The 19,560-nt window shown below is 45.3% G+C and overlaps 1 protein-coding gene and 1 long non-coding RNA gene across 3 annotated transcripts in view; one reads left to right on the top strand and one right to left on the bottom strand.

The window, feature by feature from the left end:
• Positions 1-13,739, bottom strand: part of Meis1 (Meis homeobox 1) — a 138,079-nt gene extending 124,340 nt beyond the window's left edge. Inside the window, exons 1-6 of one of the 2 annotated variants that reach the window (XM_021210293.2) lie at positions 12,861-13,739; positions 10,770-10,996; positions 8,843-8,984; positions 8,218-8,268; positions 7,400-7,450; positions 5,878-6,024 (exon numbers count right to left, since the gene is read on the bottom strand). In XM_021210293.2, coding sequence (XP_021065952.1) covers positions 5,878-6,024; positions 7,400-7,450; positions 8,218-8,268; positions 8,843-8,984; positions 10,770-10,996; positions 12,861-12,872 — 630 coding nt within the window. In that variant the 5' untranslated portion in view covers positions 12,873-13,739. The remainder of the gene's footprint in view (positions 1-5,877; positions 6,025-7,399; positions 7,451-8,217; positions 8,269-8,842; positions 8,985-10,769; positions 10,997-12,860) is intronic. The other variant, XM_021210294.2, reaches the window with a different exon arrangement.
• LOC110330277 lies at positions 3,740-5,818 on the top strand. The gene is made up of 2 exons (XR_002380955.1): positions 3,740-3,905; positions 4,920-5,818. It is a non-coding gene; the product is annotated as an uncharacterized LOC110330277 (long non-coding RNA).
• Positions 13,740-19,560: the final 5,821 nt, after the last annotated feature.

Below are 19,560 nucleotides of genomic sequence, written 5' to 3'. Positions count from 1 at the left end.
GAAATGGCAAAAGGTTCTGTTTTAACTAGAGAATAAATTTGAGTATTACTTCAATACAAATATGACAGATGTCATAATCCAAAAAAAAGGCCATGTGAAATGTGACAGTTGCAAACATTTAAGACTGTGTAACAAAAATGACTAAGAATCATACCAGTTTACTGTCCTTCAACTATTTCCTTGACAGTGGAGTCAAATAATGTTGAATTATAGACTCCTTACAGGAAGTCTTATTTCATGTTCATTTTTTTAAAAATTTTCTCTGTTAGGCCCTGTAGGACTTTGGCTGCATGCCCACTTTTCTTTAGAAGTTTCTGTATACATCCTTGGGTTGTGTTTGATGATTAAATGATTATTTATTAAAACCTTTAGGGCTGGTGGTGTAGTTCAGTGGTAGAGCACTTATTTAGGTAGGGTCCAATCCCCAGAAACACACACAGAAACACACATATATACTCTACAGCTTCACACTTTTGACATGTTTACTTTCCATAAGAAAATATTGCTTTTGCAATGGAAACCATAATGTTGCCAATATAAAAAAATGTTTCATCCGAATCTATGTTGAAAGTATTTTCTTAATGGTGAGAGCCTTAATAAAATCCGTTATCATTCTTTGCAGTTTCTCCAAATGTACTTTGAACATCGAGGGAGGCTAAGCTGACTGTATACTGATAGTAGACCCCAGGCTAATACTTCAGTCTATCTGCTTGGCCTTAATAACCATCTTGTAGCTACAGATCCACAAACAGTCTTATTTTTTGAGTCTGAAGTTTCCATGTGTATTTTCCCTCCCATTGCCCAGCAACAGCTGTGTTTTTCATCTTTTGGGCTATGCCAAGCATTTTAAGATATGAATATATAAGTGTCTGAAAACAAAGTGATTCAAAATTTATTGTCAGAGTTGGGCAGTTTTAGCATATTGGCTGCCTTTTGGAAAGGAGAACCCACATTTCCATCCTTTATTTCCTGCCCCCCCCTTTCTCTTCCTTTAGTATTAGTTCAATAGTCATATTAGGCACAACTACTCTATGTACTTCTGAATGGTGAGCAATGGAGCCATTCCAAGGGAGAAGAATGGCTGTGTGAGTGACCTATTGCCTCAGAACTAGTTAAACCAGAAACAATAGTTACAGTTAGGGGCTTTGCTTTGTACAAAGTAGCGTTGGGATTGCTGCTTTCTATTAACCATAGAACTTGCATTGGGGACTTCTACTGCGAGGAGAGTGGATGGGGGGGGGCGGGGGGAGGAGCTAAGGAAAGGAAGAAGTGAGGAGAAAGAGGGGAACTGGAAAGGCCCTAGGAGTAGTAGTATGTGTACTGTTAGCATTTAAACCTGGCTGACATTTAACATTGTAATTAATCCAGGCTATTTGCATAGACTAGATCCTATACCCTTTTTCTTATTGTTTGTCTTAAATGTTTTAAATACCTCTATTAAGAATCAATCTGTCTCTACTCACAAATCCGTACATAAATATAAAAGCCAAGCAGAAAATAACAATGAAAACGTACCTGCTAAGTAAGTAAGTTTCAATTCAAAGCAACAGAGGATCTGGAATGTGCATCCCAATTAGCCCGTGTAGTGACAAGCAGTCAACACCTTATTATTTAATCATTAAAGAGAATCTTGCCATAATTCTCCTCTGACATATTTCGAAAAATGAATTAAGGATACATCATGTGACCCACAACAACAATCTACAGTAAAGTTAGATAATGCCAAGACTCCATATCCTACAAAGATTGTGCACTGAGAGGCTCAGGAATAAGTTCTTATTAAGTAAGACCCTATGAAGCATTAACAAATTTTTTAAAAAGTGTATTAAATGTAAGCATTCAGAAACAAGCTACCTGTTTAAGGGACGGTTTGCCTACCCACGCTGGTTGTATCCAGTTTTTGAGTGGATGAAAACACGCTGCAATTGTTTCCAGTGTTGGTAAACATCTGCTGCCTCATCTTTTTTTTTTTTTTTTGTAAGCAGCCATGAAGGACATTAGGTTGTCCCCGCCTTACAGGAACCTCTTCCAGCAGGAAGCTGAAATCTCCCGAGGATGGCTCTCCCTGCTACTTCTGAATAGAGGAGAGCTTTCAGTCAAGTCTGATTTCGGTTTTAAAACCGCTTCGCTCAAACTATGCTTTAAAAGAGGCACTCTGAACTTCGCAAATAGATAAAACCATCTTCATCAAAGTTCCCAGGCCCATTTGAGAACCCTTCGCACTGGCTCAGACCGGCTCTAGAACTAACTCCTGGGCCTGGTGACCAGGCGCCCTGAAGCCTAGGTTGCCCAGCTCGGGGGCCTGGGTGCCCGCCCTCGCCCCCAGGCTGCCTCCACCCCAGGGAGCCAGCTAGCACTTGGCTTTTAACCTGTGGTGCCAGCGGGGCTTCTGAGCTTCATCTCAGCAAGCCACAGTACTTGGCCTCAGACGTCACGGGCCAGTCAGGATTAACACGCAACAGGGCGCCCTGCTCAGGCCGCCAGCCCTGGCCCAGGAGCTGTTAAATGCAGATTCTGAGGAGCAACCCCTGGAGAGCTGCTGTTGAATAAAACTGTAATCCGAAGGTTTCTCGGCGTCCAGCTTCCCCGCTGGAGAGAAGCTGGGTCGGCGCTGATGGCAGAGCACAGGCCTGGCTAATTTCTGCTCTCTCCCGAGACCTGGCCAGCCCCGAGGCTCCCCGCTCCTATCTCCCTTAGTCCTTGGAGTCCAAACTGCTTAGATCCGAGAATAAAGAGGACCAGATATGCCCTCAAGATCAGCATCTGGGTGACCCCGCCCGGCACCCCCAGTTCTACCCACGAGCCCTAGTCTCCAGCACCGCCTAGCTCGCGTCCTCCCAGCCAAACCCTAGCCTAGACGCCTCCCTTTCAGTCCTCTCCCGGTCTCAGCTTGGCCCTCCGAGACCAGCAATTCCTGCCTGGGCTCTCTGCAACCCCTGGGGGTCGCGGGCATCTGCGCCTAGCGATAGCGCAGCGGTCGGGAGAGGGCGCCCAGGAGGCTGGCGACCACTAGGCATGGCCAGGGGACCTCCAGATGGCCTCTAAGAGTGAAGACCGTGAACCCTAGGAAGTGGGTAAGAATAGGTTTACAGTTTCTACTGGTGTCTTAAATCTGATATGATATACAATATATATGATATTGATACGATATGATATATGATACATTTTATGATAGATAGATAGATAGATAGATAGATAGATAGATAGATAGATAGATAGATAGATAGATGAGGTCCTACAACGTTACATGAACAAGTGGATTTCCCATCAGCATAATAGCACTCCAGGAAATTTGCTGGCATAAAAGTCCTTGATCCCAGACCTGGTGAGGATGGCAGCCCCAGTGTCTTCCGAGAGGATAAGCGAGATAAAATAAAATAAACCGTACTGCCAGCAGGCCCTAGAGACAGCGTGGTTAATGAGCTAACTAGGCCTTCCTGAAGTGTAAAGTCCCCTAGGGTACCCAGCTCCAGTGCTGGGCCGCCTTCGTGGACAGGTGGAGAAGCCACCCTTCCATGTCTGGCTCCTGAGGATCCACAACGGGCCTCAGCATCCCCCTGGGACCAGCCTAAACTTCTAAACCAACACTTGGAGACCATGGGGTGGCTCTGGTGCCTTGACATTCACTCCCCACTTCTTCAGGAGTACAGAAGCCCAGCCCACCCTGCTCCCAGACAAAGCACCTTGCTTTCACCTCCCTTAGACGCTTTCAGCCACACTAGCTCTTGTCTTTTTGGAACTGGACAATAGAAAGAACATACATCCATCCATCGCTGTCCTCAATCCAGCCAATCTGGGTGCACGGGCAAGCTCACGAGCCACGAGTCAACAGCTCCATAGACCCAGACAAACCTAGGAAGCCCACATCCTAACCATGGACCGCCTGCACCATTCTCTTTTTGAAGGTAGGAATGGAGAATAAAAGGAACATGTTTACCCAACACATGACTAATGAAACTAAGTAAGGCAAGTTTGGGAAGGAGTAGGGGAGAACTCAATAACGTTTTATTAATTCTGTATCCTCTATGCTCCCCGAACTCCATAACTTGGAGTTTGGTCCTTTATCTTTGACTTTAATAAAATAATGATTCGTTGAGAAAATGGGGTATAAATCTTCATTTTGGAGGCAATTAAAGTGTTGATTTCATTCATGCCCCTAAGCGGTTCTTGTAATTTGCTCAAATAGCTTTATGTACCCAGCACTCCGGAGCTTTTAGAATCCCATTTTCTAGTTCAGCTTGTTGGATTACAATTTTTACTCAACAGCAGCTACTAGTGGAATCTGCATTTAGCAGAGCTGGTGACTGAGCCCCTAAAGCGTCTGGGCAGTCTGGGGCACTAGGGCAGGGACTAGCCTGCCGCTTTCCCACCTTCATATGCTCATACTTTTTTTGGTTGGTTCTTTGCACCAATCTACACCGACTAGTTTCCAACTCTCCAAACAGTAGTAAGGAGCTCTCCCGCTGACACTTCTAGAGATCTGCTTTGCCCCATCACTCATAGGCAAAGAAGAAATGCAGCACAAATTTCAGAATTACGCGCAGTTATTCTCACTGGGAGAGGATGTTGGGGAATATCTTAAGAGGAAAACTAAAAATGAAGTTGAGACAAGACAGCCTTGGCCGACAGTGACCATGGTAAAACTTTCAGAGGAAAACAGTGGAGTAGCTGGCCTCTTTGACTTAACAAAAAGCAGTCTGGTGTTCCCCCACACGTCAAGCCCGGATAAGAATGGACCCTAGGGGTTTGCAGGTAGAGCTGGCTGCAGAAGAGGCCACTGCTCAAATCTCTAGATTCTTTGCAACAATTCTCTACAAAGCTGTCCAAGACCCTGCTTCATCTCATTCCCTCTGCAGGTTTTCATTTTCATTGTTGTTTGTTTGTTTGTTTGTTTTCCCAACTCATTTGGACCAATCCAGAGACACAGCAACAGGAAAGAGAAACTGAGAGCAACAGTGGGCCCCAATGACAGAATCACCACCACCCCCAACTCCAAATAAAAGTCGTCCCCACTTAGCAAAGCAGCGCAGCGGAAGAAGAACCCAGAGAGACGATCGGAGGAGGAGGGGACACAGAAAAGAGCCTCAGTGGAGAGCAACCGCGTGGCCCCCTGCCCTCCACACCCAGGGAGTCGCCAGGGTGTCCTTGACAGTCACCCTGCCAAAACCTGCCAAGGCAGAAGGCCCGGAGCACACACCAGCTGGGGGACGAGAGAGAAGGAGGAGGAGAAAAGTCCATATTTATCTGTTTTTCTAACCTCGGCCTGCTTTTATTTTTTTTCTATTAAGTACAATAAAATGGGAGAGCTTGAAGGGAGTACCACACAAAGCAATGTTCAGTGAGGTCTAGAAGCGTTCGGCCGGGGAAAACTGACAAGACAGGCTAATGAACCGTGTAGACAGCGAGAAAATAGCCAGCGTTTGCTAGATTTCAAACCCTCTCTGTCTGCCTTAGACCACCTATCTTGGATTTATTCCTAATAAAATAAGAAATAAACAGACCTTACACTTTTCTTTTCTTCAAGATGGGGGGGGGTGCCCATGAACAAAGACCTACAATCAGAGGTGGTCACTGGCAGTTAACACTCCCATTATTATGGAGGGTAAATAAAATAAAGACAAAAATTAAAAGCGACAAGAAACAGGTCAAGTTTGCAGGCGAAGCTTTTACAAGCTCATCTCTCCAGGTCGAATCCTAGAGCCAGCCTTAATGAAGCAATAATAGCCACATTATTCAAAAATTTTCATTTTGATGGAAATGTATCTAAAAGGGACTTAATCATATGCAAATAATAAAGGAGGTGGTAGTGACCCAGCAAGCAATATGCATACAGATTTTTTTTTTCCCTTAGGGATGTTGAAATTGAAAGTCGCATACCTGGTCAGTTAGATTTGCTGATCTTGTTACATCTTCACTGTCTGATTTTGATCCTCCTTCTCTATCATCTATCACCAAATCGATAGGCATTTTCCCTTTCAAACAGCTAATATACCGGTGGCAGAAATTGTCACATAATTCGTGTACCTACATTATGACAGAAATAAAAAAAAATGGAAATATAATCAGGAGAGCATAAACGACATTGACAAGTGCAGTTCACCCCCTTGTGAGAGCCAAACTTCCAAATAGGGGACGCACAGGGCAATTGTCCTCGGGAGACCCCCAGACGCATTCAGAATTAGGAATAACTTTCTTTTCTTGCAAAATAGAGATATCCCAGAAAATTGACAGTGACAGGATTGATTCACAGGCGACAACATATTCAACACCCATGTTAAATTCATCTGCTCCTGAGGCTGTGGACAGGACACAGGTGACCTGCGTGGGGACACTTAAGGTAAACTATGTAATTTCATACACTTAGTTTACCATAAAGTGTTCCCCAAAGTTTCTAAGGAAAGTGTGTGACACACACACATACACATTAGTCTGCACTGTGGTGATATAAGATACATGCCTGATATCTCAAATCAAGTTGCCTTTGCATATTATATGAAAAAGAAAAGAAAAAGATATAGCCACAAAACTTTTCAAATTGATTTAAAAAAAAAAAAAAGAAAGAAAGAAAGAAAGAAACAGAAGAATTACTCAAAATACTTCAGCTAAGTACAGCTGACTCTTACAGGCCCCAGGCATCCCTTACATGCAAAGACTCACAAGAAACCCTGGTGTGCTTGCAATTTAATGTTAGCTTGAATTACAATGCATTAAGTTTTTATTGCTGAGATTTATAGAACAGCTAGCAAAAACATGTTACCCCGCACCCTCTCTTGAGTGTGAAGGTGAGGTGCGTGGTGGATCACAGATTCAAGAACTTGACCCAACCATCAACCGCCTTGGTCCCTGGGCAAGGTCTAACTGTGAGCTCCTCCCTAGGGCTCTTAGCCCACTCACCCCTTCCCTCAGCCCCTTCTGAGTTTGACCTGCCCCTGATCTCAAACCATCTTCTAGAAACTCACTAAAACAAAACAACCTTTCCCTCCCCTAGATAGCAAAGAGGAGTAAACACACACACACACACACACACACACACACACACACACACACACAGAGAGAGAGAGAGAGAGAGAGAGAGAGAGAGAGAGAGAGAGAGAGAGAGGCATTAACTTGTAAAACAAATTCACTCCGCCATTCTAAACATGCACGGGTGCCTAGCTGTGCAGCTGATGCACAAAGCCAGCAAGGTACATGAGGCTAGGGTGTCTGTGATCCTGGTTTTAGTGGCTGAAATTGTAATTAAACTGCAAAGAGAAATGGACGCTAAGATTGGCCTTGACACTAATTACCAGAAAGAAAGACATTTATGCAAATCTCTTGGAAGCCTGAACTTCAGTCCTTCTGAGCCCTCCCTTCTGTATGCTGGGATAAAAGGGTAGGGAAAGGGAAATAAGGACTTTACCTTCTCTAATTCCAACAGATGAAACCTTAACACTTGTATGGCTTGAATCATCTGCAAAGATACAGCAAGAATAAATACTCCATTCCTGGTTTGCAGAAAATTGGCTGTCACAGCTCTAGCATCTCCAACTCAACCCTTCCCCCCATAAATAGAGTTATTTTGATTTATGGCAATAACACTAAAACTTAATAGCAGCAACTGGGTACCATCTAGAGGTTTATATTTCTTAAGGAGAAAAAATGGCTAAACCAACAACAAAACATCTAAGTGGGGATCATAAACACTCTCCTCCCCTATGGCTCCCTCCTCCCCAGTCTTAAAGTCCCCACCCCAACCCCAAAGGGCCACTGTCTGGGCTACACTTTTTCTGTGATGAAGTTATGGGAAAGTTTTCTCCACTTGTCCCCCAACAGTGGATTTGCACTTTGCAAAATTCTTCCTGCCTTCTGTCCATACACCTTTGATGCCAATTGGTTGTCTGGGGGCTTGGCCCTCGTCATGGCCCTAGCGAAGGAGGCTCATAGGGCTGGAAGTCCCAAGGTTTAAGCACACACGCTGACAGGCTGGAAGATAAATCCCCAGGCTGATTAGAGCTGTGCAGTAGGACCATCATAAAAAACAAAAGCTGGCGTTCCCCAGCCGCTGCTCCTGGGCTCTCTCAGATGAGTTTATCCCCCGGAATCCAGTCCCCAAACACTTGTCTGTGGACAGAAAACGTTTGCAGTCCACTTACAGCTACAGACCAGTCTGAAAAGCTCAGGGCTGGGGGATAGAAGTGGGGTGGACAGATAGGGAGGGGAGTGAGGGGTCGCTCTTACCAAGTTATCCAGTTCTGGATTAGAGGAGAATAGAGGTTTTTCTGCGCGAATCTAAATACAAGTAAGGAGAGGGGAAAGAAAAAAAAATGAAACAAAATGAAATCTGTTCGCCTTCCTACTTTCCTGCCTTCTGTACTCAGTTCGGGATAGGATGGAACCTCCAGGAGGGACTCTTGACTCAAGTTCGTCCCTCATGGAAACACTTCAGTGGGAACCCAGTAGGCCTGAGACCAGCCCAGAGCGCGCTCTCCGGTCAGCTAGAGCTCGGCTTAACGCGGAACGCTGCCCGCCTGCCACTCCAAAACAGCCACATAGCGTGGTGTTCGTGATTTCTTTTCCGAGTGAGCTTTTTGCCTCACCTCGTGGACGGTGAGTGGGTGGGAAGATGGGTGATGGTCTGGCAAACACATTCATTGGAAGCAAATCTCGGGGAGGCAGTAACACGCGTGGGTTAAGGGAGACTATGTTTGGCTACCTTTGAGAAATTGCTCTCTCTAAACATCTACTTCTCTATCTCTGTGTGTGTTTCTATGTGTGTGCATGTGTGCGCGCAGGGGACCGGGACAGAATTATTTTTGTTTCTTTTTACTCTTTTTTTTTAAAAAAAAATATTTGTTTTGCTGACCTGTTTGGCGAACACCGCTATATCTTCATTGAATGACTCTGAGGAGCAGACGTCCCCGCCCGCCACCCCCGGCTCGCGGGGGGTACAAGTAGCTAATTCACATTTCTCAAAAATCAGTGCTAAGAGAGGGAAGAGGGGGTGTCTGCAAGAAAATACAACAGTCACAAACAACACAATGATTAGTCCAGAGTCACCGAAAAAAAGGCGCCCAAGAGAAACAACCCGAGTAGCTCGAGGCCGAGAGACCCTTGGGTGATCTGATCAGCTTTTGCCCTTTTGCTCACCCTCCGCCCAGGTGACGGTTCACCTCCCCCTTGCTTCTTGGGCTCTGAACTCAGAGGCCCAGAGCCCTGGACCGTGTCTGTGGAATGGTTCAGCATATCTGGCCGAAGAAATTGGCAACATTTGCTACGAATAAAACCCAAGCGGTTCCAGCAGCCATTTTGAATTAAGTTTCGCACCACGACAAACCCTCGTCCCTCCGCCGCACAGGCAAGACCGGGTGCCCGGGGAAGGCGCAGGGGCCATGGGGTGGGAGAGGACCAGCGTCTCTGCCTTCCTCGGAGGCTCGGCACAAAACCCCAGGCTAAGGGGGATCTTGCTGGCAGGGGTGCAGCAAACTTGAGGAAAGGGCCTCTGTGGTTATAGAACGGACTGTCACAGGGCTGCCCCTACGGACCCTGGCCGCACAGCCCTCCAGTAGCAGGAGGTCTTCCCGGCTCCCCGGCAGTGCCCTCCCTTCGCAGACGCTCCCCATAATCCCCTAAGGAAAGTTCCTTCAAATGAGTCTACATTCAAGCCTTCCATCTCGCCTGGAGTGGTAAAGCGACTGGCATCTAAAAGGCCTAGATGTCGCTCGTCTCAGCCCATTTAAAAAAAAAAAAAAAAAAAAAAAAAAAAAAGACTTTTAATGCTCCAGGAGTCTTGAGCCTTTTTATTAGCTCTCACAGCCCAGCTGGGAATTTAACAGTTTGGGGTCCTTTTCAAAGCTTCCTCAAATGCTCTGCCTGGAGTTTAAACCATTTGCAGACAGAAGGCTAGATTTTAAGCAAGCCCACCGCACAAGGGACTAGAAACTAAAGCAAAAAGACTTCCCCCCTAACTAGAAAGCTCCGCATTACATATTTTTTTAAAAGAGGAAAGTGAAATAAAAGTTATTACAAAGTTTAAAAATAAAAGTGGGGGGGGAGTTTCTCCTCAAATCGTCAGCACATTGTAGAGTACAAGCAACTTTCAAAAGGCTTTTCTAGTGGAAGCTCTAATAGAATGGCCGACAGAACACACTAAGCCCCGGCCAGAGTCTCCGGAAGAGCATCCCACAAGCGTTTTTTGTTAAATCCTGCAGGTTTGCCTTTGAACACAGAATGACAAAACACCCAGAAGTTTCTAAATGTCTGTGTCAATTCAGAGCGGCCCCTCTCCTTGACTTCAGTTGAACAAACTTCTTAAAGCAAGACATGTTCCCCTTGTCTGACCTGCAGCTGTCCCTCTGACTTTATTGTGCACCGGCAGAACCGGCATACGGTGGCTGAGTAAACTCCGCAAGTCAGAACAATCAATGGCTTAAAAGATTTTCCCTAAACTAAGGCGCCTACCCTTAGAAACCCCCCAACGCTCTCGAGCTAAGTCTAGCGAGCAAGGTCTCAGATTTGCTGACTTCAGTCTGAGAGGGGATGCGGAATCTTTAGACGGCCACTCCAGCACTGGGACTCCTTTGCGGCCAACGTGGCGGCCAAGCCGGGCGCTGAGCCTGCACCAAGTGCAGTTGGAAATCGGGAGGAGGTTCCCTCGCTCCACCCCAACCCAGTTTCCACGCACTGTGAATTGTACTTCTAATCCAAAGTGCTCTGACTTTCCGGTTGCAAGAACTTGGGAAATGGGGGAAGCATCGCGCCTCAACTCCTTAACTCCTGCCCATTATACATACCCATAAATGGCATCTTTATCTCTCTTTAAAGCGTCATTGACCGAGGAGCCCATGCTGGGGGCCATGGCGTTGGTATGAGCTGTATGCGGGTACTGATGCGAGTGCAGAGGAGGCCCGTGGTTCAGGTGATGGACCGGCTGCATGGACCTGGCGGCATGCGGGTCCCCATACATCGTGGAGGGGATGCCAACTCCATCCATGCCCCCATAATGGGGTAGGTCGTCGTACTGCATGACAAACAGGAGAGAGAAAAAAGGGTCAGAGGCCAGTCGGGTAACCGGGAACGTTAGGGCACCAAGCTTAGATCAGTCCAGCAGGATCCTTCAGCCCGAATTCCGTGGCCTTACATCTCTAAAGTTGAGCATTCTGTTGTAAAATTTAATTTTAACAGTAAGAGCTTCAGAATTCTCGGTGAGAGTCATCTGAGATGAAGGATCCTGTCCTAACTTGTGTCCATATAGACCAATTCAGAAATCCAAAATCTTTTGGCAAGGAAGGGAGGAAGGAAGAAGGAAAGGCAGAGAGGCATTCTCCCGGAGGCGGAAGGTAAAACATGCATGTTTCTGGAGGTGGAAACCGAAAATCACAACAATAAAACGTGCCGGAACAGTGTAGCAGACCCGCCTTGCTTCACACAGCCATTCACTTGGGGGTGTGTGGGGGGGTATTTTTTCTTTTAAAGTTATGATGGGAATAGTTGTGCCAAGCAGTGATTCTGAAAGGCTTCTTATTTTATTTCCCTGCCAGCATGGAATTGGGCAGTCCTGTAAGACACTATGTTTACCTTGCTTTTCCAAACTAAATTATACAAAAATGAACTGCCCCCCCCCATATATGTTATCCCGAAGTGTGCACAAGGCAGCTTGTGTTGCCTTTTACAGCTGAACATACACATGGGCAACGCTGTTTCCAAGCTTAAAGAAAACTATAAAGGAAGCAACTAATACTCTGCTTTTATTTTTTTAACCCTCACAAACTTTCTCCCTAAAGTTGAAGTCAAGGAAGCAATTGTTATGTGTTAGTTTCTAAGCAGATTCAAAAGCAAAATACACGTGTGAATCTCTGGTGTGTGTGGGGGGGGGCTGCTTTCAAACTGATTGCCATTACTGTCTGTGATAAATTCAGCTATTTGGATTTTTCTGATTGTTTTATTTCAAGCAAGTTACTTTTCTAAGATTTGGAAATGTTGAGAGGGAAATGATTTCCAAAGAGAGGGGAACTGCCACTTTCAACCTCTTAAAGCCAGAGGTGTGAAGAGTTTGGAAGAATGCTGACATTTGCCTGAACCAAGAGAATAAAGAAAACTGTGTCCTCTAGTAACTTTCTTTTCCAAAAGGGGCTTTGAGGGCCAAGACACAAATTATGCAAGGCAGCCTTTTTGTAGACCCCTTTCTTTTAAGAAGCCACCTCTGCCGGGGCGTCATTGTCTCAGTTTACTTTCAAGGCATTTTCATTCAAATAGGAATATTGGGGAAATTAGTATTGCATTTTAAAAGTGAGAGCTCTGTATTTAGTATCTAACTAGTACAGAACTTAACTAAGGAAAAAAATCTGCAAACTTAATATCTTGCATAAAAACCCATGCAAATTAAAATTACTTTTAAAAGAGGAATGTTTTTCCAACCAAAAATTCACTGCACCAGGACATTACTTAGCAGAAAATGCTCCCTACTTCGACTGATACTGAAGATGAGTATAATCGATAATGAGGCAAAAGTTCTCAGCTGTTCATTTTCATTAACCATAGCTTTAAACTTTTGGTCCCTAAATGCTTAAATTACAGCACTGGATATGTAGCATTTCCCCCCTTGTCTTACTTTTCTTTTAAAACAGGTGAATCCTTGAGCTTGTATTTTTATTTATATAGCTGTTAGCTAGGAATCTATAGACAACTTGATCACTTAAATTAATAACCACAAGAAACATGCATAAGGCTGCAAACGCATTAAGTAAACCTGTCGATTTAGGCCGCGGCTTTAGGATCCTCATTCAAAAAGAGAGAAAGAAAAGAGGAAACTTAGTAGCAGTGTCTTTCAGCCACGTTTCAATTTAATCTCACATTTGACTTCCACAATTGTTTTTAATACGTACCCTTTGCGCCATCGGCCTCTCTGGCTCCCTTCCTACTTCAACTTCTAATATATCCTCTTTAAGGCCAGTGTGAAAAGAAACAAATATGCAAACTCCCCCGGAAAAAAAATAAAGCACAACAACAACAACAACAACAACAAAAAATCCCTTTGCGTCTCCAGCAGTGTGAATTACTTGGTCCCAGATCTTCGGTCTACCGGACCTGAAGCAAGGCGCCCGCGTCGCTGAGCATAAAAGCGCTCTGGTTCCACCAAGACAGCAGTGGGAGGGAAAAAAAAGCAGATCTTCTCTCCCCCCCAAAAAAAATCAGTTAAAAAAAAGAAAGAAAAGAAAAGAAAAAGAAAAAAAAAAAAGAGCGCCCCTCAGACCCAACTACCAAATCTCATGGCTTTCTGCCACTCCAGCTGTCAATCACAGGCGAGGTTGTCAACGTGGTGAATGAATGATCATCCGTTCTGTCTTCTTCTGGTCAGAACACCTCAAATGTTAATATTCAAATGCACAAAGCCCTAGCGCCCGCTTTCCTTGAATCAGTCCTAATTCCTAATCAGTTTCTCTCTTCTCTCGCTCTCTTTCTCTTTCTCTCTCCCTCTTTGCAACTGCTGCACTGAAGGGAGATTAGAGAGGAGGGTTAAAAAAATGTCTGTCTGAGTTTGTCTTAAAGGAGCCACGATCGATGCTGCCCGCTTGCAGTCGCCGTGCGTGTGTAAAGTGTGTGTTGCACAGGCGGAGAGGTGGATTCCGACCAGAATGCTAGAACCCGGAAGTAGTGGTGGCCATAACAGGTCGCGTCTTACACAATGCATTGGGCTGCAGCAAGTAGGCTCCTCGGCAGGGGTGGGTGCGCGAAGCGAGCTCTGGCCGCACTGGAGAGGCAGAAAGGCACGCCACAAATTCACACGCCCAGACACTAACACCACATACCCAGGGCACATGCACACAAATGCAGGCTGCAGCTCCCAACCCGCCGGCTTTAAGTCCCCTTCCAGCCTCTCTTCCCAAAGCGGACTCTTGAAATAAATCGGGAATAAACGTAGGGCAGGCAGATGCCGGAGTTAATTCGCTCAGGGCTCCGCTCATGAAAGACTTCAAGACTTTCCTCGAAATTATTGGGGTCTGCCAGTATTTTTCGGGGTGGGGGTGATGCCAAAAGTACTGGATTCTCTGCTAGACTCCCGGAGGAGAAAAGTCAAAGCCAGAGCAAGAAGAGGAGCAGGAGCTGGATTGGAAAAGGTTTAGCTCAAGAGTCCCGAGAACGTGGGGTAGCGGTCTCCCGGGCGTTCGGCAGACCCAGCTTAGAGGTTTCCTTTTCTTTCTTTCTTTTTTTTTCTTTTAGTTTTGGGTTTTTTCTTTCTTTCTTTCTTTTCTCCCCCCGCTGTCAGAAGTGGACGTGGGGCCGGAGGAAAGGAAATGCTTGCATTTTGTCACTTTGAGTCCGGACGTCCCCACCTCCTCTCTCTGGCAGCCCTCAGCCCCAGCCGCCGTGCGAAGCGAGGGAGGAAGGGAGGGAACAATGAGCCGAGCGCCGGGAATGTGCCCCCAGCGCTTGTTTACAAACACCGAGCTATTTACGACCGCTGGAGAAAGAAACTCAACGCGGGCACCGAGCAGCCAGACCTTGCGGGCGGCCGGGGCCTGGGAGCCCCAGGACCCGAAGCTCTTTCTCGATCGCGCTACCGGCAAGTTTAGCCGTGCGCCCGGGGCGCGGCGAGGCTGCAGAGCTCCGCTGCGCTGCGGCCGGGGCTGCCTTTGTCTGGGCGACGCCGAGGGGCTCCAGCCTCGGCCTTGCTCGGGCCTGGAGACGCTGCACTCCCCCCACCCCCCCAGTTCTTTCAGCGGCGACGCCCGGAGCCGGCCTCCCAGACCTCCATCTCTCGGTTTGTCTATCTCCTAACCTGGCCCGGGGAAAACTCCCAGTTCCAGAGAAAAAGAAATCCACTTCGGAAGCTGAGATTTCAGACAAAAGCTGACCCTGCCCACAACTTAAAGTCTCCAACCAGCCAGTGGTTTTTAACTTTCTCTCTTGAAATACCACACCCTGGACTTAAAATTGTTTTTTGAGTCTTTTTATTCTCACTCTTCAGCTACTCTATTTAGTGGGGGTTATTTTACTCTTTATGTTTCTGCGCTCGGCTCTTGTGGCTTAGAAAGCTCAGTCCCAGTAGCTCTCAGAGCAGCTGGAAACCTCACATCCCAGGCAGGGCTCTCAGCTCGCTGGGCTCGGAGAGGATTCCCCCCACCCCCCAGCTGAAACCTCGCAGAAAACTCCCCCTGCGGTCGACTGGAAAATGAGCTCACCCAAATCTCGGTAGGCAGCCGAGGAGAGAGCTCCGCCAATCGGAAGGCGTCCCCGCCCAGGCAGCCGCGCATTGGCTGCGGGGAAAATCAATTATCAAATAATCGATCAGCAGGGAGCTTCGATCTGCTGGGAATGCAAACTGCCATTCCGGATTCCCGCCCTGAAGGTGGCCAAAAGGCTCTCTCCCCCAAAGCAGCCGGCCTGCGCTCCCAACGCCCCCGCCCCCATCCCACCGCCAGCTGCGGACCGAACCCTCACCCCAGGGGCCGGGAAAGGTTTTGAGGAGGGTTCTGAGAAAGATTAGGAGGGCTTCCTTCACGCGGAGATTGTTTGGAAAACGTTAGCATCTCTGGAAGGTACTGACGCCAACTCTTAGGCTCAAAGTCATAGACCTGTTTCCATTCTTCAAGCCAGTACTCAAGTTTCTATTGAGTGGGTTTCTACGGAACAGGGGATACAGGGTAAACATTAGAACCTAGATTTGGAATCAGGTTCCATCGAGCTATGGAGCCTCCTAGGAAGCATCTACAGCTTTTAGCAGTCTGCACGAGTCAGCGCCGGGCTAGTTCACTCCGGCAGCAGTGCGCGTGGGATAAGCCTAGTAGACAAGGCGTGCGGGCCTCCAGCCCAGCACTCCGCCCCCAACAACGAACACCTGAAGGTTGACATATGTTCACCCCAAACCTTCAATGGGCTTTGCCTGGAAAGAGATCCGACTGTTTAAAACAATAAAAGGCGCCACGAACCCTCATCATGTGCCTCTGTGTCTCCTCTCTCTGTCCTTTTTGTTTTGACGCTCAAGTTTGAAGCTTTTACTTTTCCCATCACATCCGTGTGCTCTTTTCTTGCACAAACGTCCCGATGTATCATTTAGAAGATTAATACAGATTTGTGCGTCAAAAACAGGCATGGAAGAGCCTTGAATTACCTCCTGCTCACTGGAATGAGATTTCCTCCCCCTCCCCCAAGTTTAAGGCAGCTGATCTGTCTGGGCCAAACAGCCATTTCTCCGCAGCTTATAGAACCTACTGAGCTGGTAGGACAGCCTGAAAGCCCTTTCCCAGTTCCACACCAGTGTGGCCCACACCTGAGTGGCGGTCTACAGCTGCTGGGTCTTGCAGGGTGTGAGTGTCATCACCCCAAGAGGCCTATGGAGCACCAGTGAAATTCCCAGGGGGTGAGGGTGGGGGTGGGAAGGACACTCAATCCAGATACCACACTGGACATGGCTATGTTTGCAACCCTTAAATGAATCTCAAGGGAAATCGTGAAGTGCAATTTAACTGGGAGAAATTTACTGTAAAATACACGTATATGACCTAGTCTTTAAGAGCCCAAGGGAGTTTCAAGCAGACTTAAGTAATGGGCTTAGAGTTTCCTTAACTCTGTACAAAGGTTTTCAAGTTTGGACAAGGTCAGTTTTGATAAACTACATATTTTTGAGGCTAGGATTTATTTGGAGTTCTTGCTTTTCAGTAAATTATTTTGTTTACTGGTCTAGGTGGCAAAGGAACATAGGCACAATCTTTAAAGGAAGGACAAAGCTGTTGGTTTTTAAAAGTGATGTGTCAGGTTACCTTTAAAACATACTTTAATTATCTACCAATAGGTTTTCCCTTAAAGATGAGGATAGTTTGAACTTGTAAGTTTAAAATAAAGCTCTGTTGGTTTTGAAAAGTTTTCACTTAAGAATGTGAACCTGAACCTAGTACTACTTGCAGGCCTTCACAGATTACTTCTGAACAATTGAGCAACTAAAACACTTTTACAATGTAATTACAGTAGTATGAATTGTTTGCTCAAACCTCATTCTGGATAAGGATTTTACAATTAGCAAACAGTTATTACAGTTGGGGCTTGCTGAGAGAAATTATAGATGTACAGAATTGTAAGATAGTAGCCAAAAAAAAAAACACTTCTAGCAAGGCAGAAATTAATCATCTATTAAAAGGAAAGGTGAAGAGGCAGTTCAAGATATCTCAGAAAGTTACTGTGACATAAATTACTGCAGTGTGTGTGCTGTTCTGGATGTACCTAACCCTAAGTTTATTTCAGATGTTTCCTTTTAAAAGACTGCATTTCGGTTTTTGCAGAACTCTAGTGTTCAGTGCTAGCTGCTGTCTCTGCTCTTCACGATGCAGCCCTTCTCTTTTCTGTTTTCCTTTCATGGCTCACAGTATCTTCCCAAAGATAGAATGCAGGGCTAAGAAAGAATCCATCTAAGCTCTTGGTCCCTATTGTTTATCACCTACCCTGTTGGGAGGCCTCTAAAGCAAGCAGGGTTCATCTTGGCTGTTGGTAGTCTCAGAGAAATTCCTGTAACTTTTTGTTCTCCTGTGAGGAACTCTCTGCAGAGTTCATATCCTGAACTAGGTTTTTGTTTCAAAAGTTCCCACTGATGAGTCAGACCTAAATTTCTCAAAATTAAAGAGGCACTTCTGAAGGTAAAATGTGTGTGTGTGTGTGTGTGTGTGTGTGTGTGTGTGTGTGTGTGTGTGTGTTTGCCAGCCCAACACAAATAAAGTCCTGTTAATCAATGGAGTTTGGCAGCTGTGTTCACAAAATGATAAGTGTTTATCATCTGTCACCTCACTTTAAGATGCCTGTTAAAATGTTGTGGTTACTCTTGAGGTTCTCCTGGAGTGTGGGGGCTTGGAATTTGTACTTCAAGAAAAACATTATCAGTTCTCTGCCCTCTAAATAGCCCCCCCCCTACATTAACATTTGCATTTAAAAAAACAGAAATGAGGGTAGTTTAAAGAAAATGGATTTGAAATCTGGTAGAGATAATGGAGGAATGCTGGTGATAAGGGTCTTCATGTGATAGGAGAACACTACCAGGAATTTAAAGCTAATGGATGACTGTGAGGAAACTGAAATAAACTATTTAGATGGCTATTACAGCGGGGAACCTGGTCAGGTGATAGGAAAGAGGCTTTAAAGCACGGGATTAGGAAGGACGTTAATCAAGTGTCCCAAAGCAATCAGGGCCACAAGGCTGGGAGAATTGTTTACCACATTTTGCTTCAAAAAACAAAGACTGTCTGGGTCCAGTTCACAAGTCAATGAGAGGTCAGATTCGGCTCTCTGACCATCACAGGGAAAATGCCTGGCTCACTATCTACTGGCTGCCTAACAAAAGTCCAGGAAAAATAAATGTTGGGAGCCTGGCTGCTTTCCTTACCACTTTTCTATTTCAAATCATTAAAATGCTTTGGTCTCTAGAGAGGAGAAAACTACACTGGTTAACATAATTACCAGCTCTGACATTTTCAGAACTTATAGAGGTCTTTTATTAATTAAATAGAGGGTTTAATAAAATATTCCTAATAAAATTTATGGTTGTCTTAAAACTTTCTAAACAGTGCTATAAATTCTTAATAAAATTAACTGGGAAATGAGTTATTAGCCTACACTTTGCCTTCCTCCAAACCTCGACAGGGTCTGCAGAGTGGAAAGAAATGGAGATTTTTTTTAAAAATATAAATATTAGGCAAAGCTATAGATTGCACTAAAGAGGCCCTAACTGTTATCTCTCGTGGCTTTAGCTTCCAGAGCACTCCCAAAACTGCACACAAAACTTCAAAAGAATTTCTCTCCTTTATAGCATGCTACATATGCATGTGTACACATTTTCATTTAAAACACAATGCTCAATGTCCGAGTCTCAGCTTTGTGTTGAATATATTAAAGAACATAGAAGTATAATACACATTCTAAACTGAAATTTTGAAGGCCCAAGTTGCAAAGACTTTACCCACTGGAAACTAAATACAATTGAGGTGCCTCATCTTTCAAAACTTTAGATCTCTCCAGTTAATTTCCCTACAGTTAGCTTTCAGTTACTAAAATCTGCAAGAATACGTCTCCATTTATAACCATTAATGTATTTTCTGAAGGAAATGCTTCTGTTGAGCAAATACACAAAAATATTTTCATGTGACTCCATCTCAAAGTTTTGCAAAGTTAATTTTTTTTTTTTTTTTTTTTTTTTGGTTTTTTTTTCTCTGCTTCACCAGTGGATCCAGTGCTGTCTGCCTGCCTTTCTAAAAGAACAGGCCACTGGCATCAAAATAGAACCAAACCTCTCCGGATTGTTCATTATTTAAACACTTGATCTTTTGTGCCGTCTACTGGACAATAGAAAAACTGCAGCCTTGTTTACTTTAAACTTTTCACTGTCCAGTATTTAGTGAAGGTGGGGGTGGGGAGAGGGATGTGTGTGAGTGTGTGTGTGTGTGTGTGTGTGTGTGTGTGTGTGTGTGTGTGTGTGTTGGGGGGGTAGGATGAGAGTTGATGCTAGTAACAGACAAGAAAGGATCACAGGCCTTGGGACTCACTGAAAAGGTATTATACTCAAATTACTTTTTTCAACCCAAAAGATGCATCCAAGCTACTTGG

The sequence above is a fragment of the Mus pahari genome, chromosome 13 (genome assembly GCF_900095145.1).
Source record: "Mus pahari chromosome 13, PAHARI_EIJ_v1.1, whole genome shotgun sequence".
Taxonomy (NCBI): Eukaryota; Metazoa; Chordata; class Mammalia; order Rodentia; family Muridae; genus Mus; species Mus pahari.
The sequence above is the reverse complement of the archived record's forward strand: the minus strand, read 5'-3'. Positions and strand labels throughout refer to the sequence as shown.